Source organism: Rhinopithecus roxellana, chromosome 9 (assembly GCF_007565055.1).
Source record: "Rhinopithecus roxellana isolate Shanxi Qingling chromosome 9, ASM756505v1, whole genome shotgun sequence".
Taxonomy (NCBI): domain Eukaryota; kingdom Metazoa; phylum Chordata; class Mammalia; order Primates; family Cercopithecidae; genus Rhinopithecus; species Rhinopithecus roxellana.
Window position 1 is genome coordinate 143,426,129 of NC_044557.1, and position 24,320 is coordinate 143,450,448.

At 44.1% G+C, this 24,320-nt stretch overlaps 1 protein-coding gene across 2 annotated transcripts in view; it reads left to right on the forward strand.

Moving 5' to 3' along the window:
* SH2D4A (SH2 domain containing 4A) overlaps window positions 1–24,320 on the forward strand; it is an 88,338-nt gene that overhangs the window by 21,673 nt on the left and 42,345 nt on the right. Inside the window, exon 5 of one of the 2 annotated variants that reach the window (XM_030937632.1) lies at window positions 22,456–22,536. The exons of the other annotated variant lie outside the window; for it this stretch is intronic. Coding sequence (XP_030793492.1) covers window positions 22,456–22,536 — 81 coding nt within the window. The remainder of the gene's footprint in view (window positions 1–22,455; window positions 22,537–24,320) is intronic. 2 annotated transcript variants of the gene reach the window in all.

Sequence of the window (24,320 nt, forward strand, 5' to 3'; positions counted from 1 at the left end):
CCACGCCGTCTTTCTCATAGCTATACACAAACGAATGATCATGGCTGTGTTCCAATTAAACTTTATTTTCAAGGACAGGCAGAGGGGCAGATTTGGCCTGTTCACGATGTAGATTACTTTCTACCGAGTCTCCGCCTTTTTGTTGCGGACTCTAAACATCAGTGCTCGTTTGGCTTCTTTGGCTCTGCCTGTGACTGTGGGGACAGTTACTTCCCCAACGTAATAGAAACTTTATACTCAGAATTGGTATGAATTCTCTTATGGTTCAGGTGGTTTAAAAAACTCAAACATAATTTGCTAGCTGGATTATAGTTTGGGAGAACAATAAAACTATATTATGAAGTACCTTATTCTGCCAGGAATTTAATTACAACTGAGAGTTAACAGGGATTTACAGTTGTTTGATTTCCATTCATGTCTCCAGCTCTGCAGCACTGGTTGTGTGTGCTTTCGACTTCTTTGAGGCTATCAAATGGGAGTACAGATATCTCTTGCTTCCTTCTAGGGCCTAGTGAGGCTCTGATAACTAACATGGTCAGGGGGTTATTCCACAGCAAAGCACACTGCTGAGTGTCTCATGTGATCCTTACAATAACATGAACTAGAGACATTAGTCCATTTTACAGCTGGGGAAACTGAGGCCAGGTGTGGTTAAGCAACCTGCCCAAGGTCTTATTCCAACCCAGGTCTGCAGGACCCCCAGGCTATTCCTTAAATATTAACTATTAACTCCTTAACTCTTGTTAAGAGTTAATAACAACGCTTGTTAAGTGTTGTTAATATGAGGGCTATGAAGAAGCTTTTTATGAAGGGCTACAAATATGAGGCTCAAAATATTTAAGAAGAAAAATTTCTAAATTTGGTTTTTCTTCTCAGGATCAGCCCTGGGCATGCTTCCCACATCCTCAGCGAGGCCTCCATGCCTCCCCAGGTGTGCTTTGCACTCAGCATGCGTAACACCAGATTCCCCTAACACGGCTCCTTTTCCCACACCCATGAAACCAAGAACAATAGCAACAACAAGAAAGCTTCTTCCAGAGTATTAATTATGGAGCTGAGTGTGGTTGCTCACATTTGTAATCTCAGTGCTTTTGGAGGCCGAGGCAGGAGGATCCCTTTTGAGGCCAGGAGTTCCAGACAAGCCTGGGCACAATCCTGTAAAGATAGTGACACCCTCATCTCCACAAAAAATAAAATTAAAATAGCCAAGCATGGTGGTTCATACCTGTAGTCCTAGCAACTCAGGAGGCTGAGGCAGGAGGATTGACTGAGCCCAGGAATTTGAGGCTGCAGTGAGCTCTGATTATACCACTGTACTGTAGCCTGGGCGACCGAGTGATACCCTGACTCTTAAGAAAAAAAGAAAGTTTTAAGTATGTATGCTTATCTCTGTACTTGAATTACAGTACTTTTTTAGATCTTTTTTTTCAAAAATAGGACAGAAGATTAAAATGGAAATTAAAATAGGTACCACAGTTATTATTCTTTAACCATCTCATAAATATTATATTGAGAGTGGCACTGTTCCATTCCTTAGGTGCCTGCTGAACTGTCATATGGAAAGAGATGGGGGCAGTGGAGAAAGAAACAATTAGATACAAGGAATACAGAAATAGATGGGTGACAGGTTTTTATATTTCTGCTTTTTATCTTTCCCTGTGTCAGAGAAGATGCTGTCAGGGGCTCCTATGATATTTGCTGAAGTTCACTCTGACAGCGGGCCACACAGCGAGGAGGCTGATCTTCACAGATAGTGTGAGCATTTAAAGAGGTGTCTGCTACCTCTTAGGCAATTGACTCGATGGTACATTTACATTTTTATTGTACGTTCTGTATATGTCAGTATAGTGGGACCCACTCACTATCACAAGAACACCGTGGGAAAGACCCGCCCCCATGATTCAACCGCCTCCCACCAGGTTCCTTCCACAATACATGGGAATTGTGGGAGTTGCAATTCAAGAGGAGATGTGGGTGGGGACACAAGCAAACCCTATCAGACAGAAACACTGGGAAGAAGGCCGAGTGAAGAAAGGCGCAGAAAGTGGAGTTATGCTGCCACAAGATGGGAGCCACCAGAAGCTGGAAGAGGGAGCACAGCCCTGCACAGCCTTGATTTCTGACACTAGCCTCCAGAACTGTGAGAGAGTAAATATCTGTTGTTTTAAGCCATCAAGTTTATGGCCATTCCTTGCAGCAGCCCTGGGTAGTGAATGCAGTTACTTCTCATTGACTTTCTCAGAGATGTTTCATTATGCTACCCTAATTATTAAATAGTTATTAAAAATGGAGAAGCAACCATTTTAGAGAGACAGACCTGCTTTCTGGAAAACCAAAAATAAGTTGAATCCTGCATCCCTCACCTCCTCATGCTGTAGCTTTTAGCTCTTGAGTTTCTCCCGCTATAAAAAGGGGACAAACCATCTATTTGTTAGGCAGAGTAATGGCAAATATATCCACATTTAGATCTCTAGGACCCGTGAACACGTTACTTTACGTGGAACAGGGGACTCTGCCTCTGGGACCAAGGTTAAGGACCTTGAGATGGAAGATTATCCTCGAATATCCAGGCAGGCCCAGCTTAATCGCATGAGTCCTTAAAGCAGAGACTCTTTCCTGGTTGAGGTCAGAGGGAGATGTGGGTATAGGATAATGACAAGAGACATGTGATGTTCCTGGCTTTGATGATGGAGGAAGAGACCATGCGTGAAACGGAACCGAAGCAGCTTCTAGAAGCTGGAAGAGGCAAGGAATCGGATTCCCCTTGAGTCTATGGAAGGCACGCAGCTCTGTTGACACCTTGATGTTGGCCTAGGGTTGGGTCTCTGACCTACCGAAATGTATCCTAATTTGTGTTGTTCAAAAGCACTGAGTTTATTGTAATTTGTTACAGCAGCAATGGAAAACCAATACAATCTGGTAGGATTTTGTGATGAGTAAGTGAGGTATTGTATTAGTCAGGGTTCTGTAGAGGGAGAGGACTAATAGGATTGACGTATATATGAAAGGGAGTTTATTAAGGAGTATTGACTCACACGATCACAAGGTAAAGTCCCACAAGAGACCATCTGCAAGCTGAGGAGCCAGGAAGCTGGTTCAAGTCCCCAAACCTCGAAAGTAGGGAAGCCAACAGTGCAGCCTTCAGTCTGTGGCTGAAGGCCTTAGAGCCCCTGGCAAACCACCGGCATACATCCAAGAGTCCAAAAGCTGAAGAACTTGGAGTTTGATGTTTAAGGTCAGGAAGCATCTAGCACAGGAGAAGGATGGAGGCTGGAAGACTCAGCAGGTCTAGTCCTTCCATGTTCCTCTTCCTGCTTCTATCCTAGCCATGCTGGCAGCTAATTAGATGGTGCCCACCCAGATTGAGGGTGGGTCTGCCTTTCCCAGTCTACTGACTCAAATGTGAATCTCCTTTGGCAACACCCTCACGGACACACCCAGGAACAATACTTTGCATCCTTCAATCCATCAAGTGGACACTCACTATTAACCATCACAGATATTAAATACTGAGCACTTATTTCAGTGCCTCCAAACACATATCAGATATTTCGTCAGCTCACTTTTCTCTTCCCTGTACATTAAAAAAATTTTTTTTCTTTTTTAGGCAGGGTCTCACTCCCCCAGGGTGGAGTGTAGTGGCGCAGTCATAGCTCACTGCTGCCTTGAACTCCTGGGCTCAAGCAATACTCCCTCAGCCTCTCTCGTAGCTAGAACTACAGGCACAGGCCACCACCCCAAGCTAGTTTTAACAATTATTTATAGTGATGGGATCTTGCTGCGTTGTCCAGGCTGGTCTTAAACTCCTGATCTCAGGTGATCCTCCCACCTCAGCTGCCCAAAGTTCTGGGAGTACAGGTGTAAGCCACTGTGGCCGGCCCCTATACATTTTTCTTAGCTTAAATATATCGACAGTGAGGAGGGGATCCCAAGGTTGATTGATTTACTCATAACATATTTTGAGTACCCAATAGGTGCTAAATAGTGAAGTTATGATACTGGAGTAAAACAGAATCACTGCTCTCATGACATTTTAGTTGGGGAGGGAGAGAGAGACATCACATAATATATAATTTCAAACAGTAACAAGTGCTGTGACATGAGGGATAGGTTTCTGTTCACCCCAATTACATTAGCACTTGGGCAGCTCCATGAAGCCAAGGATGGCTTTGCAGAGGGCATGGCCCCTAGGGCTGGCAGTTCCAGCTGAGGAACAGTGTGGCAAAGGCTCCATAGCTGGCGAGAAAGCGGGCTTTGGAGGAGCCAAAGGGGCCAGTGTGACTGGAGTGCAGAAGCAGGGAAAACATTGTAGGGGGTGGGGCAGGGCCAGACAAGACAGGGTCTTGGGGGCGACTTACGTGTTTTGACTCTTTTCAAGAACAATTGGAAATTGTCAGTGATTATCGAGCAAGGGGTTGAGCTGATCAGGTTTATATTTTGAAAAAGAGGGATCATTCTTGCATCAGAGAGGGTGGAGGAACAAGGCAGCATGACCAGGTTTCTAAGCTTGGATGCCTGGGAGAATGAGGTGTCATCAGGATGGACAGGTGTGTCTGGAGGAAGAGCTGATGTTAAAGGAGAAGATGATTCTAGTTGAGATGCATCAGGATTTCCCAGGCTACTTGCAGCAGTAGTAGTGGTGGATACACGCTGATTTTTTTCTTTTTGTTTTTCTTGTTTTTGAGACAGGGTCTTGTTCTATCACCCAGGCTGGAATACAGTGGCACAATCATAAGTTCTCTGTAGCCTCCAACTCCTGGGCTCAGGTTATCCTTCAGCCTCAGCCTCCTGAGTAGCTAGGACTACAGGCACATGCGTGGCTAGTTTTTAAATTTTTTCTAGAGACAGGGTTTCACTGTGTTGCCCAGGCTGGTCTTGAACTCCTGGGCTCGAGTGATCCTCCTGTCTCAGCCTCCCAGAGTGCTGGAATTACAGGTGTGAGCCACTGCACCCAGCCAGGCTGATCTTATACATGTGATTTAGAGTTCACAACACTTTTTCTCATCGAGTTATGTCTTTTCACAACACTCCTGTGAAACAGACAATACATTACCATTTCTTTTGTGCAGATGAAGAAACAAATGTTTGAAGAGATTAAGTGATTAACCCCAAAATTAGTTAGAATGCCCTCATTTTTGTATGTCTACTTTAATCCCCTCTCTCATTGTAACTTTGACATATTTAAAACAGAATTCATCACTGCCCCCAGGCCTTCTCCTTTAGAACGGAACTCTGGTTTCTGGTGAGAAACCAAGACTGGAGCTTTAGGACGCATCCCACGTGTTTCCAAAATGCAATTCAGATTTGCACAGTAAGGATTAAAGATTTCCAAATTTCTGCCATAATTTATTTTAACTCTAATATCTAAAAGTATATTGTCATGTCTTCAAAATTGCATTGTATACACAAGGCCCAACATCTGCTATAAAAAAATCTTCAAGCAGTTTTTATTGAAGTTAGTGACCGTAATCCTTATCTGAGCACCTCTGGGGGGATTTAAAGAGCAATCAGTCTTCCAGGATTATCAACAATATTCAAGGGAAATCAGCTATAAATTTATTAGAGTAAAGCTGTCTTGTTAGATTTGTAGTAAATTTCCAATGAAAGATCATCACTAGAGTCCAGGTGCTGTGACCCACGCCTGTAATCTCTGCACTTTGGGAGGCCAAGGCAGATGGATCACTTGAAGCCAGGCGTTCAACACCATCCTGGGCAACATGGCAAAACCCTGTCTCCACAAAAAACACAAAAATTAGTCAGGCATGGTGGCGTGCACTTATAGTCCCAGCTGCTTGGGAGGCTGAGGTGGGAGATCACTTTAGCTGGGCAGGCGGAAGTTGCAGTGAGCTATGATCACGCCACTCTACTCCAGCCTGGGTGACGGAGCAAAACCCTGTCTTAAAAAAAAAAAAAAAAAAAGATCGTCACTAGAAACTGTGCCCCATTTTCTAATAAAATACTCCAGACCTGAATCAGTATGCACTTCTTACCAGTCTGATCTAAAATCTCCCGAGGGCTGTGGAGAATGGGTGAAAATTAAATTCAACCAAAATATTGGTGTATATTCAGCATTGTAGAATCTCTTGTGGAGGAGTCAGTTTCTTTTAGGAGGTAGTGCTTCTGGTTAACAGGGACCCTTTTTATTTGTACTGATTTATCAGTTGCTGCCTGAAGAAGTCCAAATAATGGAAAAATATCAGGGTTGGGCTTGGGCATGAGAGTGTTCAGTCTTATGCACGTCAGGGTACACTGGATTTCTGCATTTGTATCAGTAGTGTTTTTTCAACTCTGCTGTGATTATCTCATGGAAGGAAGGATTGAAGCAAACATGTAGTCAGAGTCCCCTTTGAGCTTATGTAGAACTTGGGGTAAATCCTACAGTTACTTCTTCATTATCCTTCCTCTTTACTCACTAGTATTTTGAATAAGATGAAATCAGGTTAATAGGATGCCGAGGCCAGCCTCGAGGGAAGAAAGCAACACATGGTAAGAGGATAGCTGGGAACTTGGATGCTATTTGGTGAAACAGGCAGATTTGCCTTAGTGCTGGTCATTGGGATGATAGTGGTTAGATATAGGTAGCCCCATACACATTTGGAAAGATGTACATTCACGATGTTACTTCATCCTCACAACTGCAGGAGGTGTGAAACAGGTATTTTTATTCCTGTTCCGAGTGGGGAGATCAGGGCAATGGTTTCATTCCCAGGTGGAGCTGGGTCTTCTACCTTGTTCAGGTCCTTCTTGTTATGTGCCCCAGGGAAGGTAGTCACGTCTGCATCTTAATGATCACACTGCTGGGATTAGAGTTTTTGAGCTTTTCTTTTTTCTTTGTTTTTTTTTTTTGAGACGGAGTCTCGCTCTGTCAACCGGGCTGGAGTGCAGTGGCCGGTTCTCAGCTCACTGCAAGCTCCGCCGCCCGGGTTTATGCCATTCTCCTCCTGCCTCAGCCTCCGAGTAGCTGGGACTACAGGCGCCCGCCACCTCACCCGGCTAGTTTTTTGTATTTTTTTAGTAGAGACGGGGTTTCACCGTGTTAGCCAGGATGGTCTCGGTCTCCTGACCTCGTGATCCACCCGTCTCGGCCTCCCAAAATGCGGGGATTACAGGCTTGAGCCACCGCGCCCGGCCCGTTTTTGGGCTTTTCTCCTCCACTAGCAGTGATACTTTAGACCAGATATTCTTGGCTTTAAATTAAACAGAAAAGCTTTTTCCATAGGAAAACATGGAGGAGGGGAAAGAGGAGGGAGTTGGGTTTGGAGAAACAGACAGGATTAAATCTACCTTCCTGGACACCTTGAGCCAGTCTCATTCACCTGGGTGGTGTTTTTGCAGAGCTTACAGCTCTAGCACGCTGCTCCTGTCTCTGTGTGCCTTGGATTTTTAGAGCAGCCTCTCTGCCCTGCACTGCGAGAGGGTTGCGTCTGTACTGCTGGGTTTGTTACCTATGCTGACTGTGCAAATCTCATAACCCTCTGGAACCTCTGTTTTCTCATCTATCAAAACGGGGAATTAAAACCAGGTGTGGTGGCTCATGCCTGCAATCCCAGCACTTTCAGAGGCCAAGGCGGGTGGATTACTTGTGCCCAGGATGTCGAGACCAGCCCTGGCAACGTAGCAAGACACTGTCCCTACAGAAATAAAAATAAAAAAAATAGCAGGACATGGTGGTGCACACCTGTAGTCCCAGCTACTCCAGTGGCCAAGGAAAGGATCGCTTGATCCTGGGAGGTTGAGGCTTCAGTGAGCTGTGGTCACACCATTGCACTCTAGGCTTAGTGACACAGAGAGACTCTGTCTCAAACAAGCAAAAACTGGGAATTTAAAAAGACTTGCCTTGTTTATGTCATGGGTTTTTGGTGAAAAAAAAGTTGACATAGTAAAAAATGACATGAGGGCCGGGCGCGGTGGCTCAAGCCTGTAATCCCAGCACTTTGGGAGGCCGAGACGGGTGGATCACGAGGTCAGGAGATCGAGACCATCCTGGCTAACATGGTGAAACCCCGTCTCTACTAAAAAATACAAAAAACTAGCCGGGCGAGGTGGCGGGCGCCTGTAGTCCCAGCTACTCGGGAGGCTCAGGCAGGAGAATGGCATAAACCCAGGAGGCGGAGCTTGCAGTGAGTTGAGATCCAGCCACTGCACTCCAGCCCGGGCAACAGAGTGAGACTCCGTCTCAAAAAAAAAAAAAAAAAAAAAAAATGACATGAGATAATATATTTGGAAATTCTTTGAAAACTGCAAATCCCAGTACAAATCTAAGGGGTTATTTTCACTAGGAGCACTAGAGACTGCCCCTCCCTTGTGTGACCGTCTCCTACCCAGGGGCTGCACACTTCAGTGTCCAGCACTGTTGGGCTGCATCAGTCATTCTCTGAGCAAATATCCATCAAGGTTTAATCTGTGTAATGACGGGCATTACGGCGCCACGAGGGAGGCATAAGACGAGGATTTCATCTTTCAAGAGTTTTAGGCCCTGAAAAGAGCAGCAGTGAGTGCTCTGTAGGGCAGGATTTAATCACATTCCAGGAGGCCAGTGGCCTGTTCACCGGTTTGTGGAAGGCAGGGATGGAGGGGGTGGCAGAGAAAGGCAGAGAGGCCTGGGGGAAAGGACTCTGCAGTCCTGGCTGGTGAATGTCATTGCTAAGAAAGTGCAAAGCCTCGTGTGTCTGGGAGGGAGAATGCAAGGGAACAGTCTGATGGGGGTAAAGTGCTCTGGCTGGGACGCAGAAAGGTAAGTCTGAGTAGATGCTAACAGGACACCTTATGAGAGAAGAGTCAGGCTTGTTCCATGTATTCGTTTTCTTCATGACTTACCCTAGTACCCACGTATTATCTCCCAGCTCCTCAGGTGGGAAATCTGACAAAGCAGGACTGGGTTCTCTGATTAGGGTCTTATGAGGCTGAAATCAAGATGTCAGCCATGATGGTCTCTTATCTGGAGGCCCTGGAGAAGAATCTGCTTCCAGGTATATTCACGTCGCTGGCCAAATGAACCAGCGGAAGGCCCTGATTCCTTACTGGGCATCAACCAGGGGCCAATCTTTGTACCTGGAGCTGCCTGCATTCCTTATGCTTTCCAGGTGGTCCCTCAAGCAATGGCAGATTGAGTCCTTCTCCTGCTTAAAAGCTCTCTATGACTTCCTCTTCTGCTGTCTCTCTCTGACTCTAGCTGGAGAAAGTTCTCTACTTTTGAAGAGCACTTGTGATTAGATTGGGCCCACAGTTAATCCTGGATAATCTCATTTTAAGGTCCATAGCTACTAATTAATGTCTGAGGAATAACAGATTTACAAGTTCCAGATTAGGGCGTGGGTATCTTTTAAGGCCATGACACCTACCACACCCCTGTAGGCTGACGGGTCAGTGGTATAGGCCTGCCACCCCTTATCCAATATATCTGGACCCAGAAGTGCTTCAGATTTCAGCTTTTTTCCAGATTTTATAAAAGAAATACTGAGCATGTACTATGTAATATATAATGCCTCCCAGCAAGGTCTGGGGCAACACTCTGTAAACAAATGCTATAAATATTGTAAATAGCCTCATGTTCAAGTTAGGATCCTCCCTGATATGAGTTACATGTTTTCAGAGCTTTTTGGATTTTAGAATTGTTGATAAGGGATGGTGGGCCTCCAGTCCATTTTTGAGCTGTGGTAATATAATGAGAGCAAGTGGTCAAAAGAACTGGATTTTCATTTTGACTTGGTCTCTGCAGGACTTTTGTTTTCATAATCTGTAAAATGAGAGACTTTTAAATTGTTTAGTGACCATACAGCCCAGGTGCAGGTACTTCCTATGCTGCCCCTGGGAGAGACATCACTAATCAATCGCAGCACTCTCTCCTGATGAGCCAGGACAGGACCTCACATCCTTGTCAACAGGGCTGCAGGCAGCCAAATGGAGCCCTAGGAGTTAACGGTACAGATGGACTCTGTTTGCTGAGGTGATTTCTCAGAAGTTTCACTCTAGCTCTAAACATGCAGATCTTAAAGCAACAGTCGATGCCTGTACGACAGGAAGAATGTTTTTTCCTATCACTACAGGCTGTTAAGGAGGGTTGCCATCCTGTTCCAATGAATAAGCCACACCACAAGGTCTAGGCTTTTGTATTTGAGCAGCAGTTAGGCAGGGGTGTGACAGGCAAACCCGGTGGTATGTGGCAAGGTCAACTCAATTTTATTTCTGTAAATAAGGCACAAACGATGTATTCTTTGGACAAGTGGCATTCCTTTCCTGAGCTGGTTTTCACCGCAGCCCTCCCCTCCAAGACTCAAAACATATCTTTTGGTCCACCTGGGTAACAGCTAATCTTCTCACATACAAAAATGTAGAGAGCTGTACCTTCCTGCCATGCAACAGTTTCTGTAGTTTTAACCAGAACACCAAACCACCCGATCTGTAGGTTTGCATTTGGATATGATTTTATACCAACATAACCCAAGTTATATCTTCATTAGTAAATGGCTTCATTCAAGGAGATCCCTTACAGAACAAGGGAAGACTTGCCCCAGTTCTAAGAGTGAAGAATTTCTGCTTCACCCTTATAGCCACGAGAAGCAAATCTTGGGAATCTGAGAATTGTTTGATGGCTGCTACAGGCTTTGGAAACCTTAAGGTCCAGGCTCAGAGTATCTTTCTACACATGCATGACAGTCTTTACAAAAGATTTTCTAAGGATACATTTTTGTTGGTTTAAAATTTTTATTATACCAAATAAATATCCAAAAGTAAGACGGCCTGAATAAGTACCAGATACCTGGCAACCATAGCACCAACAGAGTAGAAGATCTCTAGTTAGGGAATGGAAGTTTCAGTCCTTACAGGCAGCTCTGAGACTTGGGGTAGTATCCTGTAAGGCAGGAGCCCCTATCCCTGGGGTACCATTGGTCTGTGATCTGTTAGGAACTGGGCCACATGGCAGGAGGTGAGCAGCAGGCAAGCAAGTGAGCATTACTCCCTGGGCCCTGCCTCCTGTCAGATCATCAGTAGCGTTAGATTCTCATAGGAGCACGAACCCTATTGTGAACTGCGCACATGAGGGATCTAGGCTGTGTGCTCCTTGTGAGAATCTAATGCCTGATGATCTGTCACTGCCTCCCATTACCCTCAGATGGGACTTTATAGTTGAAGGAAGGAAGCCACCGATTCTGCATTATGAATTATGATGAGTATGTAATAATAATAGAAATAAAGTACACAATAAATGTAATGCACCTGAATCATCCCGAAGCCATCCATCTGGCGCCCCCTATCTGTGGAAAATTTGTCTTCCACAAAATGGGTCCTGATGCCAAAAAGCGGGGGACTGGGGATCAGTTTCTTCTGTAGACGTTAAATTTAGCAACACTGACCCTTTACAAAGGAAGCTGATAAAATGTGTAAATAGGAGAAAGCAGCTTGCCCAGTATTGTCTGACGGAAGCAGCAACAATTGCCTCCTGAAGTCCTTGAATTACAGGATGCCGTTCTCTCACCCCCAACCCACATCCTCTGGCAGGTACGTGGAGCAATAAAAGATGTTGTTCTTATCAGGAGCCCAGGCTTGGTCCTTCGCATTCTTCAGATGAAGAGTTGGAGGCAAAAGAAGTCTGTCTGGCTGCATTTTCCAAGCTGAGGAGGCTGAAGTAACATCTAGATTAGAACTGAGTATATGGTTTTTATTCTGCAAAGCTGTTGCCTTCTGCAAAATCGCTGGCTTGTCCTTATTTTTTGGCAGTGGTGATGCAGCTGAGGAACCTCTGAAGTGATGCTCTGCTTAATACCAAGTCAGTGTTGTGGTTCTCCATGGATCACAGCGAACACGCAGGGTTACTGGGTGTCTACACTGAACTGGAGGTGCTGGGGACTAGTTGAGTTTCTCTGTCCTTCTGCCACATTTTGAGACATGCAGGTTCAGAGCAGATGCCATTCCCAGTTAACGATGAATGTAATGGGGAGTTAATGGGACTCAGAGAAAAAGACAGTGGCATGCTGTGTGAACAGACTCACCCTACCTAGGGGAGTTTGGGTATGAACTGCGAGTCCCCTGCAGCTGAAGAGACCCTTAGGGACCGTCTATGTGGACAGCCATCTGAATGCAGTGATGTCCCCCGCCCCCACTCAGAGTCATTCTGCACCTGGTTGGGAGAATGGCAGATTCTGCCAACTCAAAGATAAGCTCCTCTGTGTTTCTCCGCTTATATGTAATTTGTAGGCTTGGAACTCATTAATCAGTACCGACTGTCCTTGCCCCTGAAGAGGACCTTGAATGAAACTATATCTGCTCACTTTTAGATTTTATCTCCAGAGAATTCTTCATTGTTTTTACAGAAATGGCCTTCAGAGTGGGACACACTGCAAAACAGGAGCTAACAAAAAAAAAATTAGAACCAAACATCTGGGATTCAAAGCATCACACACACAGAAAAAGAAGACCCTGTAGCTGGCAGATGAAAGAGCCTCGAGCAAAAGTCTTCCTTGTGATATATTCTTTAACCAAGTGGAGTTACAGATGAGGCCTCTTACTCTCCACCTCCACCACACAGGCACACACATGCCACACATTGCATGCATACATGCGCACACAACACACACATGCATGCTTTCCAAATACTGCCCCAAGGCTCTGATACCTGTTTTTAAGTCTGTCATTTTTCTATAACAACTAATGATCACAAAAACAAGCCACTAAAACATCCATTTTAGTTGTAAACTTGACACTAAAACTATGGTGGTTTTTAGTTGTTTGTGTGTGTGTTTTTTTAGAAACAGGATCTTGCTGTGTCACCCAGGTTCGAGTACAGTGGTGCAATAATGACTCACTACAGCCTCAAACTCCTGGGCTCAGGTGATCCTCCTGCCTCAGCCTCCCAAGAAGCTGGGACTACAGATGCATGCTCCCAAGCCCAGCTAATTTTTTTTATTTGTTGTAGAGACAGTAGTCTCACCATGTTGCCCATGCGGGTCTTGAACTTCTGGCCTCAAGTGATCCTCTTGCCCCTGCCTCCCAAAGTGCTGAGATTACAGTTCACTTCTATTTTTAAGTGTTATTGTAACTCATAGTGTTATGTTTCCATGAGTAGAGAGCAGTTAAGTAGCTACCTGTAAAATGATTTTAAGATATTATATGAAGCTTCCACTTAGATTTTCCTTCTTCTATACCTTTCTTTCAAACTAAAATTAAGGGTGCTGTCCGCTCTGAAATGATCAGTTCTCTAAAACTGGACTTCAGTGGTTTGCCTTGATAAAGGAGAGATTCGGAAGAGAGTAACCGAGATCCAAACAAGTCTTTGAAAGAATAGAAAAGAATATGCTGAATTATTTCTGGGATTCTCATTCATCTCAAAGTGCTATTGCATAGCAACAAAAGTTCTGGGTTTTCTGTCACTTGTGCCTCAGGTTAAGGGGGAAAAGCAGTATTAGCAGCATAACGCTTTCGTGTGATTTAAGCAGAGGTGAGTACTGAGCTTGGCGAGTAGGCTGGGTGGCGAAGCGTGCACCCCACCCCAGAGTAGATACCTCGTGCCTGGGGTTAGTGGAACCAGCGTGGCATAGCCTGGTTCCTGGCTGCAGACAGCCATGTCACCAGTCTCTGGGAGGCAAGGGGGTTTACACCTTAGAACAAGGACCACCATGGTAAGTAGAGAACTTGTGCTTCCGAAACACAAGCTAGAATTTTGAGGCTTAAATTGGATATAGAGACAAAAGAGGAATAATCCTATTCCAAGCTAGGAGTCATTTGCCTTGACGTATATTCCATTCTAGTACACATGAAGGAAGCATTTCAATGTAATTTTTATGAGAGATAAAGCATTGGACATGCCAGGTAAAAACAGATAATGAATTAATTGTGCATATCTTATTAATTCAAGAGTGGAGCCCTAATCAGAGGGCTACGCAATTCCCCAAGTAGTTTCTGCATAACTGTAATAGAATTTCATGGTAGGTAATTTGTAGAATAAAATCTTATATAAGATAGAATCACAAAATACTAGCACCTTAAAATTCACTTAAGCTGTTGTGCTTCTTAAAAGCAAACAGATAATCAAAATTTCTAAAATAAAAAGCTTAATATAAATTAGAAAAGAGAAAAACAGATTTCTAGTCTTAAGAGTTTATTCAACTTAATTTTGTTACCAACTTCATAGTGTATAACTTCATTGCAGGAGATATTTGCATTGATTCACTTATTGAACTCGTTAAAAGTAGTATGCTAGAATCCTGAGTCGGGAGACGTGTTGACCACTTCAAGGTCAGTCGTTCAACTTCTCTAAGGCTAAGTTTCCCAATCTATAAAACAGACGTTAAAGTAGCTACATGTCATTGGGTTAATGTGAGAATCAAATGAAATAATACACATAAAAGTGTTTTGTAAAGGATGTATGATATGAATATTATTTTCTATTATTGTTATTATTATTTATTGAGACAGAGTCTCACTCTCTACCTACAACATTCAAGTGATTCTCCTGCCTCAGACTCCTGAGTAGTTGGGATTACAGGTGCCTATCACCATGCCCGGCTAACTTTTGTATTTTTAGTAGAGACGGGGCTTCACCATGTTGGCCAGGCTGGTCTCGAACTCATGACTTCAAGTGATCTGCCCACCTTGGCTTCCCAAAGTGTTGGGATTACAGGCGTGAGACACTGCCCCCTGCCTATTATTTTTCTATTATTATTTGTAGTTAAGTTCTATGTTCCATTTCGTCAGGACTTCCTGTATCAATCATTTTTTAAATCATGTTTTTAAGACTCTTTGAATATTTTCTAAACAATCCTTTATTATTTTATGCTTACACTTCATATTTCACAATTCCTTTATTTCGCTTTCTTGTCTTTTACTTCTTCATGGATCCTATTTCAGTCGTCTCCCTGGGTGAGAATGTAAGAGTGGCCTTTGAAACTCTCTCACATGTGAATGCTTTGCCCTAGCAACCTACACCAGCTCTGCATCACTGCATTTTCCAAAGATGTTACTGCCCAGTTCTGTTGTTTGTGCGTTGCTTAATGGTGTTTTAGGGGATGGTGCAATAAGAGTGAGCATGTTGTTCATCTAATATGACTGACGTTCTGTGTTCTAACATGCTCAAAATAAACTCGGACACCAAAGACAGTGTTTTTAGTTGTTGTTGTTCTTTATTGTTTCATTTTGTTTTTGAGACAGAGTCTTACTCTGTCCCCCAGGCTGGAATGCAGTGGCGAGATCATGGCTCACTGCAGTCCTGACCTCCCCAGGCTCGGGTGATTCTCCCACCTTAGCCTCCCGAGTAGCTGGAACTACAGGCACACACCACCACGCCCAGGTAACTTTTGTATTTTCTGTAAAGACAGGGTTTCACCGTGTTGTCCAGGCTGGTCTCAAACTCCTGGGTGCAAACGATCTTCCTGACTCGGCCTCCCCAAGTGCTGGGATTACAGGTCTGAGCCACCGCAGCAGCTGACAATGTTTAGTGATAGATGTGCCGTAAAATCTCACATCGTATTAGAGTCTGCTGTACTTTCAAGTCGGGGCATTCAGTAGTCTCTGCATGGATTTTGCTTGGAACAATATTAGAAAAATAAGGAAAAGATTTGCTGGGGTCTCCATTGTCCTTATTCATGTGTCAGTAAAATCACTCTACAAGGAGTTTGTACCATTTTTTAGCAATAAAATTTATTGTCCCGCTTTTCATCTTGTTAGTCTACTTGGCCTTAGGAAAATCTCTCCTCTCTCTGTTATTATTCTTTTTAACTTTATTGAAGCAGAGTTCCATTATTTTGCCTCTCCCGTTATTTTAGAAACAAAAAGCTAAATCCCTGTATGCTCGGAAACTTAATATTATAGTCATCATTGGGAAATTGCCGTTTTGTTTAAAATGGCTGAAAAGAGGATGATCTGATTATTTCAATGACCTGGTTGGCAAAATGGGTGAGTTATAGACCATTGATTCTCAGAGCATTTGAATTCAGTCTCTCTTGATTAATAATGAAACTAGATCTTGGCTGGGCGCAGTGGCTCATGCCTGTAATCCCAGCAGTTTGGGAGGCCGAGGCGGGCGGATCACAAGGTCAGGAGATCGTGACCATCCTGGCTGACATAGTGAAACCCCATCTCTGCTAAAAATACAAAAAATTAGCCAGGCGTGGTGGCGGGTACCTGTAGTCCCAGCTACTCAGGAAGCTGAGGCAAGAGAAGGGCGTGAACCCAGGAGGCAGAGCTTGCAGTGAGCCAAGACAGCAGCACTGCACTCCAGCCTGGGTGACAGAGCAAGACTCTGTCTCAAAAAAAAAAAAAAAAAAAAATAGTGAAACTAGATTGAGTATCTTTTAATGATTTAGAATGTATTTCATGAATTTGTTGTGTGTTCATTCATTCACCAAATAAGTGTGAAGCCTACTGGCTGGGTGCAGTGGCTCATACCGGTAATCCTAGCACTCTGGGAGGCCAAGGTGGGTGGCTCACTTGAGGAGCCAGGAGTTTGAAACCAGCCTTGACAACATGGTGAAATACCATGTCTACCCAAAATACAAAAATTAGCTGGGTGTGGTGGCAGGTGCCTATAATCCCAGCTACTCGGGAGACTGAGGCAGGAGAAATCGCTTGAACCCGGGAGGCAGAGATTGCAGTGAGCAGAGATCACGCCACTGCACTCCAGCCTGGGCGGCAGAGCGAGACTCTGTCTGAAAAACAAAAGCAAATATTTAGGAAGCCTACTAAGTGCCAGTCACTGTTTTGTTTGCTGCAGATGGTGGTGAATTTGCTGGCATGGTCTTTGCCCTCATTGAGGTTATTATTCTGTCATTTTATTCAGGAATACCATGGGTTTAAGAGGTATAAGAGAACAGGATGAGTCAATACTTAGTAGTTTCTTTTAAAAAATAAACTCTTGGCTGGGCATGGTGGCTGACGTCTGTAATCCCAGCACTTTGGGAGGCCGAGGCGGGCGGATCACAAGATCAGGAGATCGGGACCATCCTGGCTAACATGGTGAAATCCTGTCTCTACTAAAAATACAAAAAAAATTAGCCAGGCATGGTGGCAGGCACCTGTAGTCCCAGCTACTCGGGAGGCTGAGGCAGGAGAATGGTGTGAACCCGGGAGGTGGAGCTTGCACTGAGCTCATATCATGCCACTGTACTCCAGTCTGGGCGACAGAGCAAGCTCTGTCAAAAAAACCCAAAAACCAAAAAACAAACAAACAAAAAACAACTCTTGATTTTATGCTGTTAATTCTTCATTTTCATCTTTACCATAAAAATTGAGTCCTGACAATGTTCTGTTTGTTGGAGCTTTCTGGTTTATTGGGAATGAAAGACACTTGGCATTTGTTTGACTGTACAAACCTACTTTTATTATTATTATTATTATCATTATTTTGAGATGGAGTCTTGCTCTGTCAACCAGGCTGGAGTACAGTGGTGAGATCTTGGCTCACTGCAACCTCTGCCTTCCGGGTTTGAGCGATTCGTCTGCCTCAGCCTCCTGTGTAGCTGGGATTACAGGCACTCACCATCATGTCTGACTAATTTTTTGTATTTTTGTAAAGTCGGGGTTTCACCATGTTGGCCAGGCTGGTCTTGAACTCCTGACCTCAGGTGATCTGCCCACCTCAGCTTTCCACAGTGCTGGGATTACAGGCCTGAGCCACCGCGTTTGGCCTATAACCCTACTTATAAACAAAGGGAATATTAAATTAGAAGCTAGAATCAACTGTTTCTCAAACCAGTTTAAAAAGTGAACATAATTAGAATGATTTTTCTCGTATGACAGATAGACTTTGGAGGAAGCATATTTTGCAACCATGTAATTAATACTGATGTTATCAGCAGCATCTTTTCATAACCCAGTTGCTTATGTAGATTTGAACTGCCATACTTCTACGTTTAACTGTAGCTATTATTTTTCATACTGTCCTTTGGCCAATCAGATATGCTACACCCCCAGATGTATTTGGGATCTTCACTGATTAGAGAGGGTTATTCTGACTCGATGTCTGTAGGAAGTCCACTAGTTTCTGATGTTATTAGCATTCAGTTTTTCTTTTTTGGAAACTTTTGCATAAATATTCATGGCAGTTTTTATGTTTAAATAGAGCAGATATGAGGCAGATAAGATTGCTTTAACTCTGCTCATAGAGCTCCAGCAGCTGCAAGAATTTCTGTAATGTGGCAGATGGATGATGACCGCAGTGGCTGTTACATGTAAGAGCATACATATATATGTTCTCTCTGGCAGACCCTGAGGAAGGAGCAAGCTTCAGACATGCAAATGACATGCGTTTGAGTCCCTGTCCTCCTACCTATTAACAGGTCGACTTAGGCCGGTTGTGGCGGCTCACACCTATAATCTCAGCACTGGAAGGCTGAGGTAGGGGCATCGCTTGAACTCAGGAGTTTGAAATGAGCCTGGGCAACATAGTGAGACCTCGTCTCTACTAAAATTAAAAAAAAATTTAGCCAGGTGTGGTAGTGCACACTTGTTGTCCCAGCTACTTTGGGGGGACTGAGGCGGGAGGATCACTTGAGCCCAGGAAGTTGAGGCTGCAGTGAGCCCTGTTCATGCCACCACACTCCAACCTGGGCAACAGAGCGAGACTCTGTCTCAAGAACAAAAACACAATGACCAATAAAACAGGTCAAGTTATCTCTTTGGTAAAGGGATAAGACCTATTTTGACACCTGATATGAAGGTCAAATGATGTATTAGACTTCAAAGTGCTTTATAAGCAGAAATTATACAGGTAGGAGGGTCATTTTCTTCCCTTTTTTGGTATAGAGATAACTAAAGAGTGTATTTCCTGGGTCCTAGCAGCATATGGAAGCTTCAGAGAGGGCATGGTACCCTCTTTGAAAAGCCTCTTCATCCTTCCTCTAGGAGTGCTTCAAAGAGGCAGTGGTGTTGCTGAGGTATTCCCACCTGATACTGCCATCATAAATCATCACTTTTGAGCCCATTAATCATCTAGCTTTTCCTTTTTTTTGAGACAGAGTCTCGCTCTGTCACCTAGGCTGGAGTACAGTGGCGCGCGATCTTGGCTCACTACATCCTCTGCCTCCCGGGTTCAAGCAATTTTCTTGCCTCAGCCTCCCAAGTAGCTGGGACTACAGGTGCATATCAGCACGCCCGGCCAATTTTTGTATTTTTAGTAGAGATGGGGTTTCACCATGTTGGCCAGGATAGTCTGGATCTCGTAACCTTGTGATTTGCCTGCCTCAGCATCCCAGAGTGCTGGGATTACAGGTATGAGCCACCACGCCTGGCCTCTAGCTGTTTTTTGTTTTATTTTGTTTTGTTTAAATAAGGAAAATACCTTTTGGATCCCACTGTTTTCAGTCTATTACTTTCTACTTGTCATGCATTTCATGGGGTTGTAGAACGTGTAAATGTATCTAAATGAGCCTGCTTTCTGCAAGTTTTAAGTTTTTCATGTTATTTTAACATGTTAGAATAATGGCAAGATCTTGGTTCACCATGAAAAGTAGAATTTTTATAAATGTGGTTCTTAGTATGTGTGAATAGCTTTAGAGTGTACAATATGTTTTAGACACGTTGACTAGAAATGTTTAAATAGAAGGATTCATCTCTGGAGTGGTTGTTCAGCTAAATTTTTTTTTTTTTTTTTTTTTTGACATGGAGTTTCACAGTCACCCAGGCTGGAGTGCAGTGGCACAGTTTCGGATCACTATAACCTCTGCCTCCCAGGTCCAAGCAATTCTCCTGTCTCAGCCTCCCGAGTAAATGGGATTATAGGCATGCGCCACCACGCACCACCATGCCAACTAATTTTTGTAGTTTCAGTAGAGATGGGGTTTCACCACGTTGGCCAGGCTGGTCTCGAACTCCTGACCTCAGGTGATCCGCCTGACTTGGCCTCTCAAAGTGCTGGGATTACAGGCATGAGCCATCACGTGTGGCGCTAATGAGTTTTTATGCTAAAATTCTTCTACTCCAGAACAAGCTTGTGAGTTTTGGTATACTAAAGACAAAACCTAGAATTTCAAAGAAAAGAAAGATCATCAACTCCAACTACCATGAGTGGATGGTGTTGGTGGCCACCACAGTCACTTTAGTGCCCAGTGGCATCGCTTCCATGCACACTGTCTGAAGCACGTGTCTGTGCGTCTTATTATTTTAACATAATTCATAACCACGTCAGATGCGACAAATGCAAAAGCAGTGAGCATGATGAGAGTACTAGTAAGAAAAGGCATACAATGATGATAGGAAAAAATATAGTTTAAAGAAAGCAAGTAGTAAAAAAACATTGTTCATGTGTACATGAGATGAACTGTTCGGTGGAAGGAATAACTGACGGATGGCGGGTAACTCACGCATTATGTTCAAAGCACTGTACCCATGTAGATGATAGTAACTGGGGGGAGATTGAGGGGAAACTGACAAAATAGACAACACTTTTGAATACATGGATTAGAGGATAACCATCAGATGCCTATTAGCCTAATGCTAATTCAGGAAACAAGTAAGAGTGTGTTTAAAAGCTCAAAGTCTAAGAACAGCAAATGTGCTGCCGACAAAACCTTGGTCCAGAACTCTAGTTTCAGATCTGTCTGACAGGTCCAGATCTGTCTGATTCTGGAACAGCTGCTCTGCGTCTGTTCTGTTTTAGATGCAGAGCAGCAAAGTGTCCTTTTATAATTTTGAAATGAGAAAACGATGGAAGTATGATAAGTAGCAGTTGTGAAACCTACAGGATTCATTAGTTTGCCAAGTAATAAACATAGCATATTTGAAACATTCTCCGCAATACTTGAGGAAGTATTAAGAAAGAAGGGCTACCTGCCTCCTAATTTTCAAATATAACAAACTGATCCTTTTTGCAAAACGGTGCCCCAAAGATCTTATATCATCAAAGAAAGGGAGAGTGGGCCTGTTTTTAAAGCTCTCATTCCTGGTAGTGGAAATGCACTCAGAGACTTTCAAAGTCATCTTGGGCTTTTGAGCAGACACGCTTACATGAAACCTGGGGGAACAGTTCACCCTGTTCCCAAATAGAGGAACTGGTTCCTGTTCTAAGTTTACATGCAGAGCAGCAAAGTATACTTTTATAATATTAAAATGAGAAAAAAATGAGAATATGGTCAGTAGCAATTGTGAAACCTACAGGATTCATTAGTTTGCCAAGTAATAACTATTAGGTATCTGTTGACCCGCATCTCGTTTTCTTATCACTACAATGTCGACATAGTGGAAAAAGCAGAAACTCTGGCACAAACCAGCTGTCTGGTCCTGAGCAAGTTCCACAACTCATCTGAGACTTGGTTTCTTCATCTGAAAATTGCCCATTATGTTTCCCATCCATCACAGGTGTTGTGTGGAGTAAAAATAATACTAAGACACTAATATAGTGCCGGCTCGTAATATGTCTTCGGTATTCAGGAGTGCTCATCAGTGGAATTAGCATTAATCTCATCACCTGTGATTAATTATAAACCCTCAGCAGAGAGATTGAAACATGCCACCAGCAACCGTTGTGACCAGTTTTATCAGCTGATAGGCTAAACTTTTGAAACAAATAGACCCCAAATGCCATGGCCAAAACTACAACAAAAGTTAATGTATTTGTCTTCTGACAGCCCCTGTGCTCCTTCTGAATGGTGGCACCAACCTTTTGCTGAAATTTTGCTGACAATTTCTGATCTATGCCAAAATTAAGAACTCAGACACAAGGCAGACACTTTGTGGTAATATGGGTGGGTGGGTAGGTATATCCTGCTACTCAGGGCATGTGACTACCCATGTTGGGACTTAGCTTAGGCTCTGCACTCCAGCCAGGGACTGATGGGGGCATATGTCTTAAGAAGCACCCATTGTGATTTGCTGGCGTACTTGCAATGCCAGAGGGTTGGCCTGTGGCAGGCAGGAATGACACCAGGGAATCTAGGCAACAAATCTGGGAACCCCACTGAGGAAGTTGTCTCGTGGGAAATCCATCTAGAGCAGCAGAAACATAGATACTGGGTGACAAGGGTGGGAAGAGAGGAGAAGTGTAGCCCAGGCAGGGAAACTGAGCGGGGCTCCCAGGCACCAAACTGGTGCTCCAGGTATGTCTGCAAGACATCATTTAGTTAAATCTGGAGACTAAGGCATTTCTTTGGCCTGCACTAAAACAGGGTATGCAGAGATTAAGCAAGAAGAGAATTTAAATAGGGGGTAATGTTGATGTCTAGAAGTGATCCCAGGGCTCTCCAGGGCCAACCAGATGGGAGCAAAATACACCAAACCACCAGCTCCTGGCTCTTGGGCAACAATTCCTTTTTAAACCCTACTGAGTGGGAATACTGAGGATTTACATGCCCGTTGCTGTAGTCAGGATCAGCCCAGGAACTCAGGTGCCAGTGGGAGCCTTGGGTGGATCCAGCTGTGGGGGTGGGAGCAGCATTAGGGAATGTTGACACCAGGGAAACATTGACAGATTATCTTATGAAACTGCACTGTAGGTCCAAATGCCATAAATGTGTTTCGTTTAATTTTTAGTCACCCTCCAGTTCTTCAAGAAATATTCAACAAATGTTGGCAGATTCAATCAATCGTATGAAGGCATATGGATTTCACCAGGTAAAAGACTTCCCTTCTGTCCTCCAGGGGCTGCATACCTAGGCATTTCCATTAACGTTTCACAGATTAGTTAATTAATCTCATGCAGAAATGAAATTAAGCAGCAGAATGGGAAATCTGTCCTAAAAGCTGCAAACACAGTTCTTCATCTTTACCCATTTATCTGGAGTTCGGGAAGTGTTGAATGTCATGGAAAGAACAGATGCCAAGATGTATCAGCTAAACTCCTCCCAGAAGATCTAACATAGAGGCAGCACCCCAGGCTGCTGCAGACATGGAGGGAAGACTGATTCAGACAGTGAAAAATGGAGCATTCAACTTGGCAGAAAGAGTGAACTCAGATCGAGTTACTTCTGTGCTCATTGTTTCTGAACCTGTCCCTTGAGGGTGAGCAGCTGCTGTGTCCTCCACATCCACCACTCCTGGAACCCCTTCTGGCACTCAGCCCTCTCTCACGTCCATCCAGATATGACATTGACCCTCCAGGCCGAGCCCTGCTTCCTCCATCGTGTGAGCTTGCTATCATGTCATAAATTGCTCAAAATAAATGAGGCATAGACTGGTACTTGGAAGCTGTAGTAGGATTTGACCTACAGAGAGTCTGAAACAGCATTGTAAGATGTGAGCCTGTGAAGAGAAGGTTCCTGAGATCGGGCTACAGCGGAGGTCAGCCCAGGGACCTGTTTTCCTGTGGACCATGTCATGAATTCCATGATTCCTCTGCAGGGACATGCATGAACTTGCTTTTTTGAGACTTCAAGAAATCAGGATGAAGTTGTGGAACTGTAGTCCTGTATGCATACTGCTGATGTAATATGTACTTCTTTCTAAAACAGCAGCAATAGGCGATCTAAAGGACATTTTCATTAATTCTGCTTAGATCTCACTATGTCATTTTATGTGGGAACAGCTGAGGAAGACAAAGGATCGTATATTGATCCAAGCAACATTTATGGAGGATCTACTACACACTAAGCACTGTTATGGGAGTTGGAGACACATTTTATGAAAAAATTAGATAAAATTCCTGCCCTCAGGGAGCTTATATTCTTCATGGGAGAGAGAGAGAGAGATGATAAACATATCTGTGAGGTCAGGTGATCATAATCGCTGCAGAGGAAAATAAAGCAGTAGGAATCCCTGGAGGATGGAATTGGGATGGGACAGGTAGTCAGAGAAGGCCACTCTGGGAAGGCAGTATTGGAGCAGAGACCTGAAGGAAAGAGGGAAGGAGCAATGTGGATGTCTAAGCCATGTGGACGTCTCTTCCAGGCAGAGGGAACAGCAAGTCGAAGACACAGAGGCAGGAACTCACTTGGCATGGTCAGGAAAGGGCTGATCATTTGGGAGAATGGATGAGCCACCTTGCTTCTCTGTAGAACAAAGGTGATAAAACAGAGCCATCCTGCTTTGGGGTCAGTTGTGAGGCTCTGATGAAGGAATTGGTAGGGAGTCACTCTAAGTGCTTCCATCAACAGGCTGGACAAGAGGCTTTGTGTATGGGCCCCGTGGCTTTCTGTATGGGCCCGGCGTGGCCTCATTTTCTGGTCCTGTTAGCTGAGCACATTTTCATAGCTCACACCACACATCTGGGTCTCCACACCTTCCACCCTGGGTATCTGGATTAGCATCCAGCCTTGGCCCCTCTACCCCTCCACTCTAAGCCATCACCTGGATTTCCCCATGCCTGGCTCAGAGTCCTGAGTCCTGGACCAGCATGCTTCCAGCAAAACACTGCTGAAAAGGAAATGATGGTCTTCTGAATAGAGAAAGTAAAGCATTAC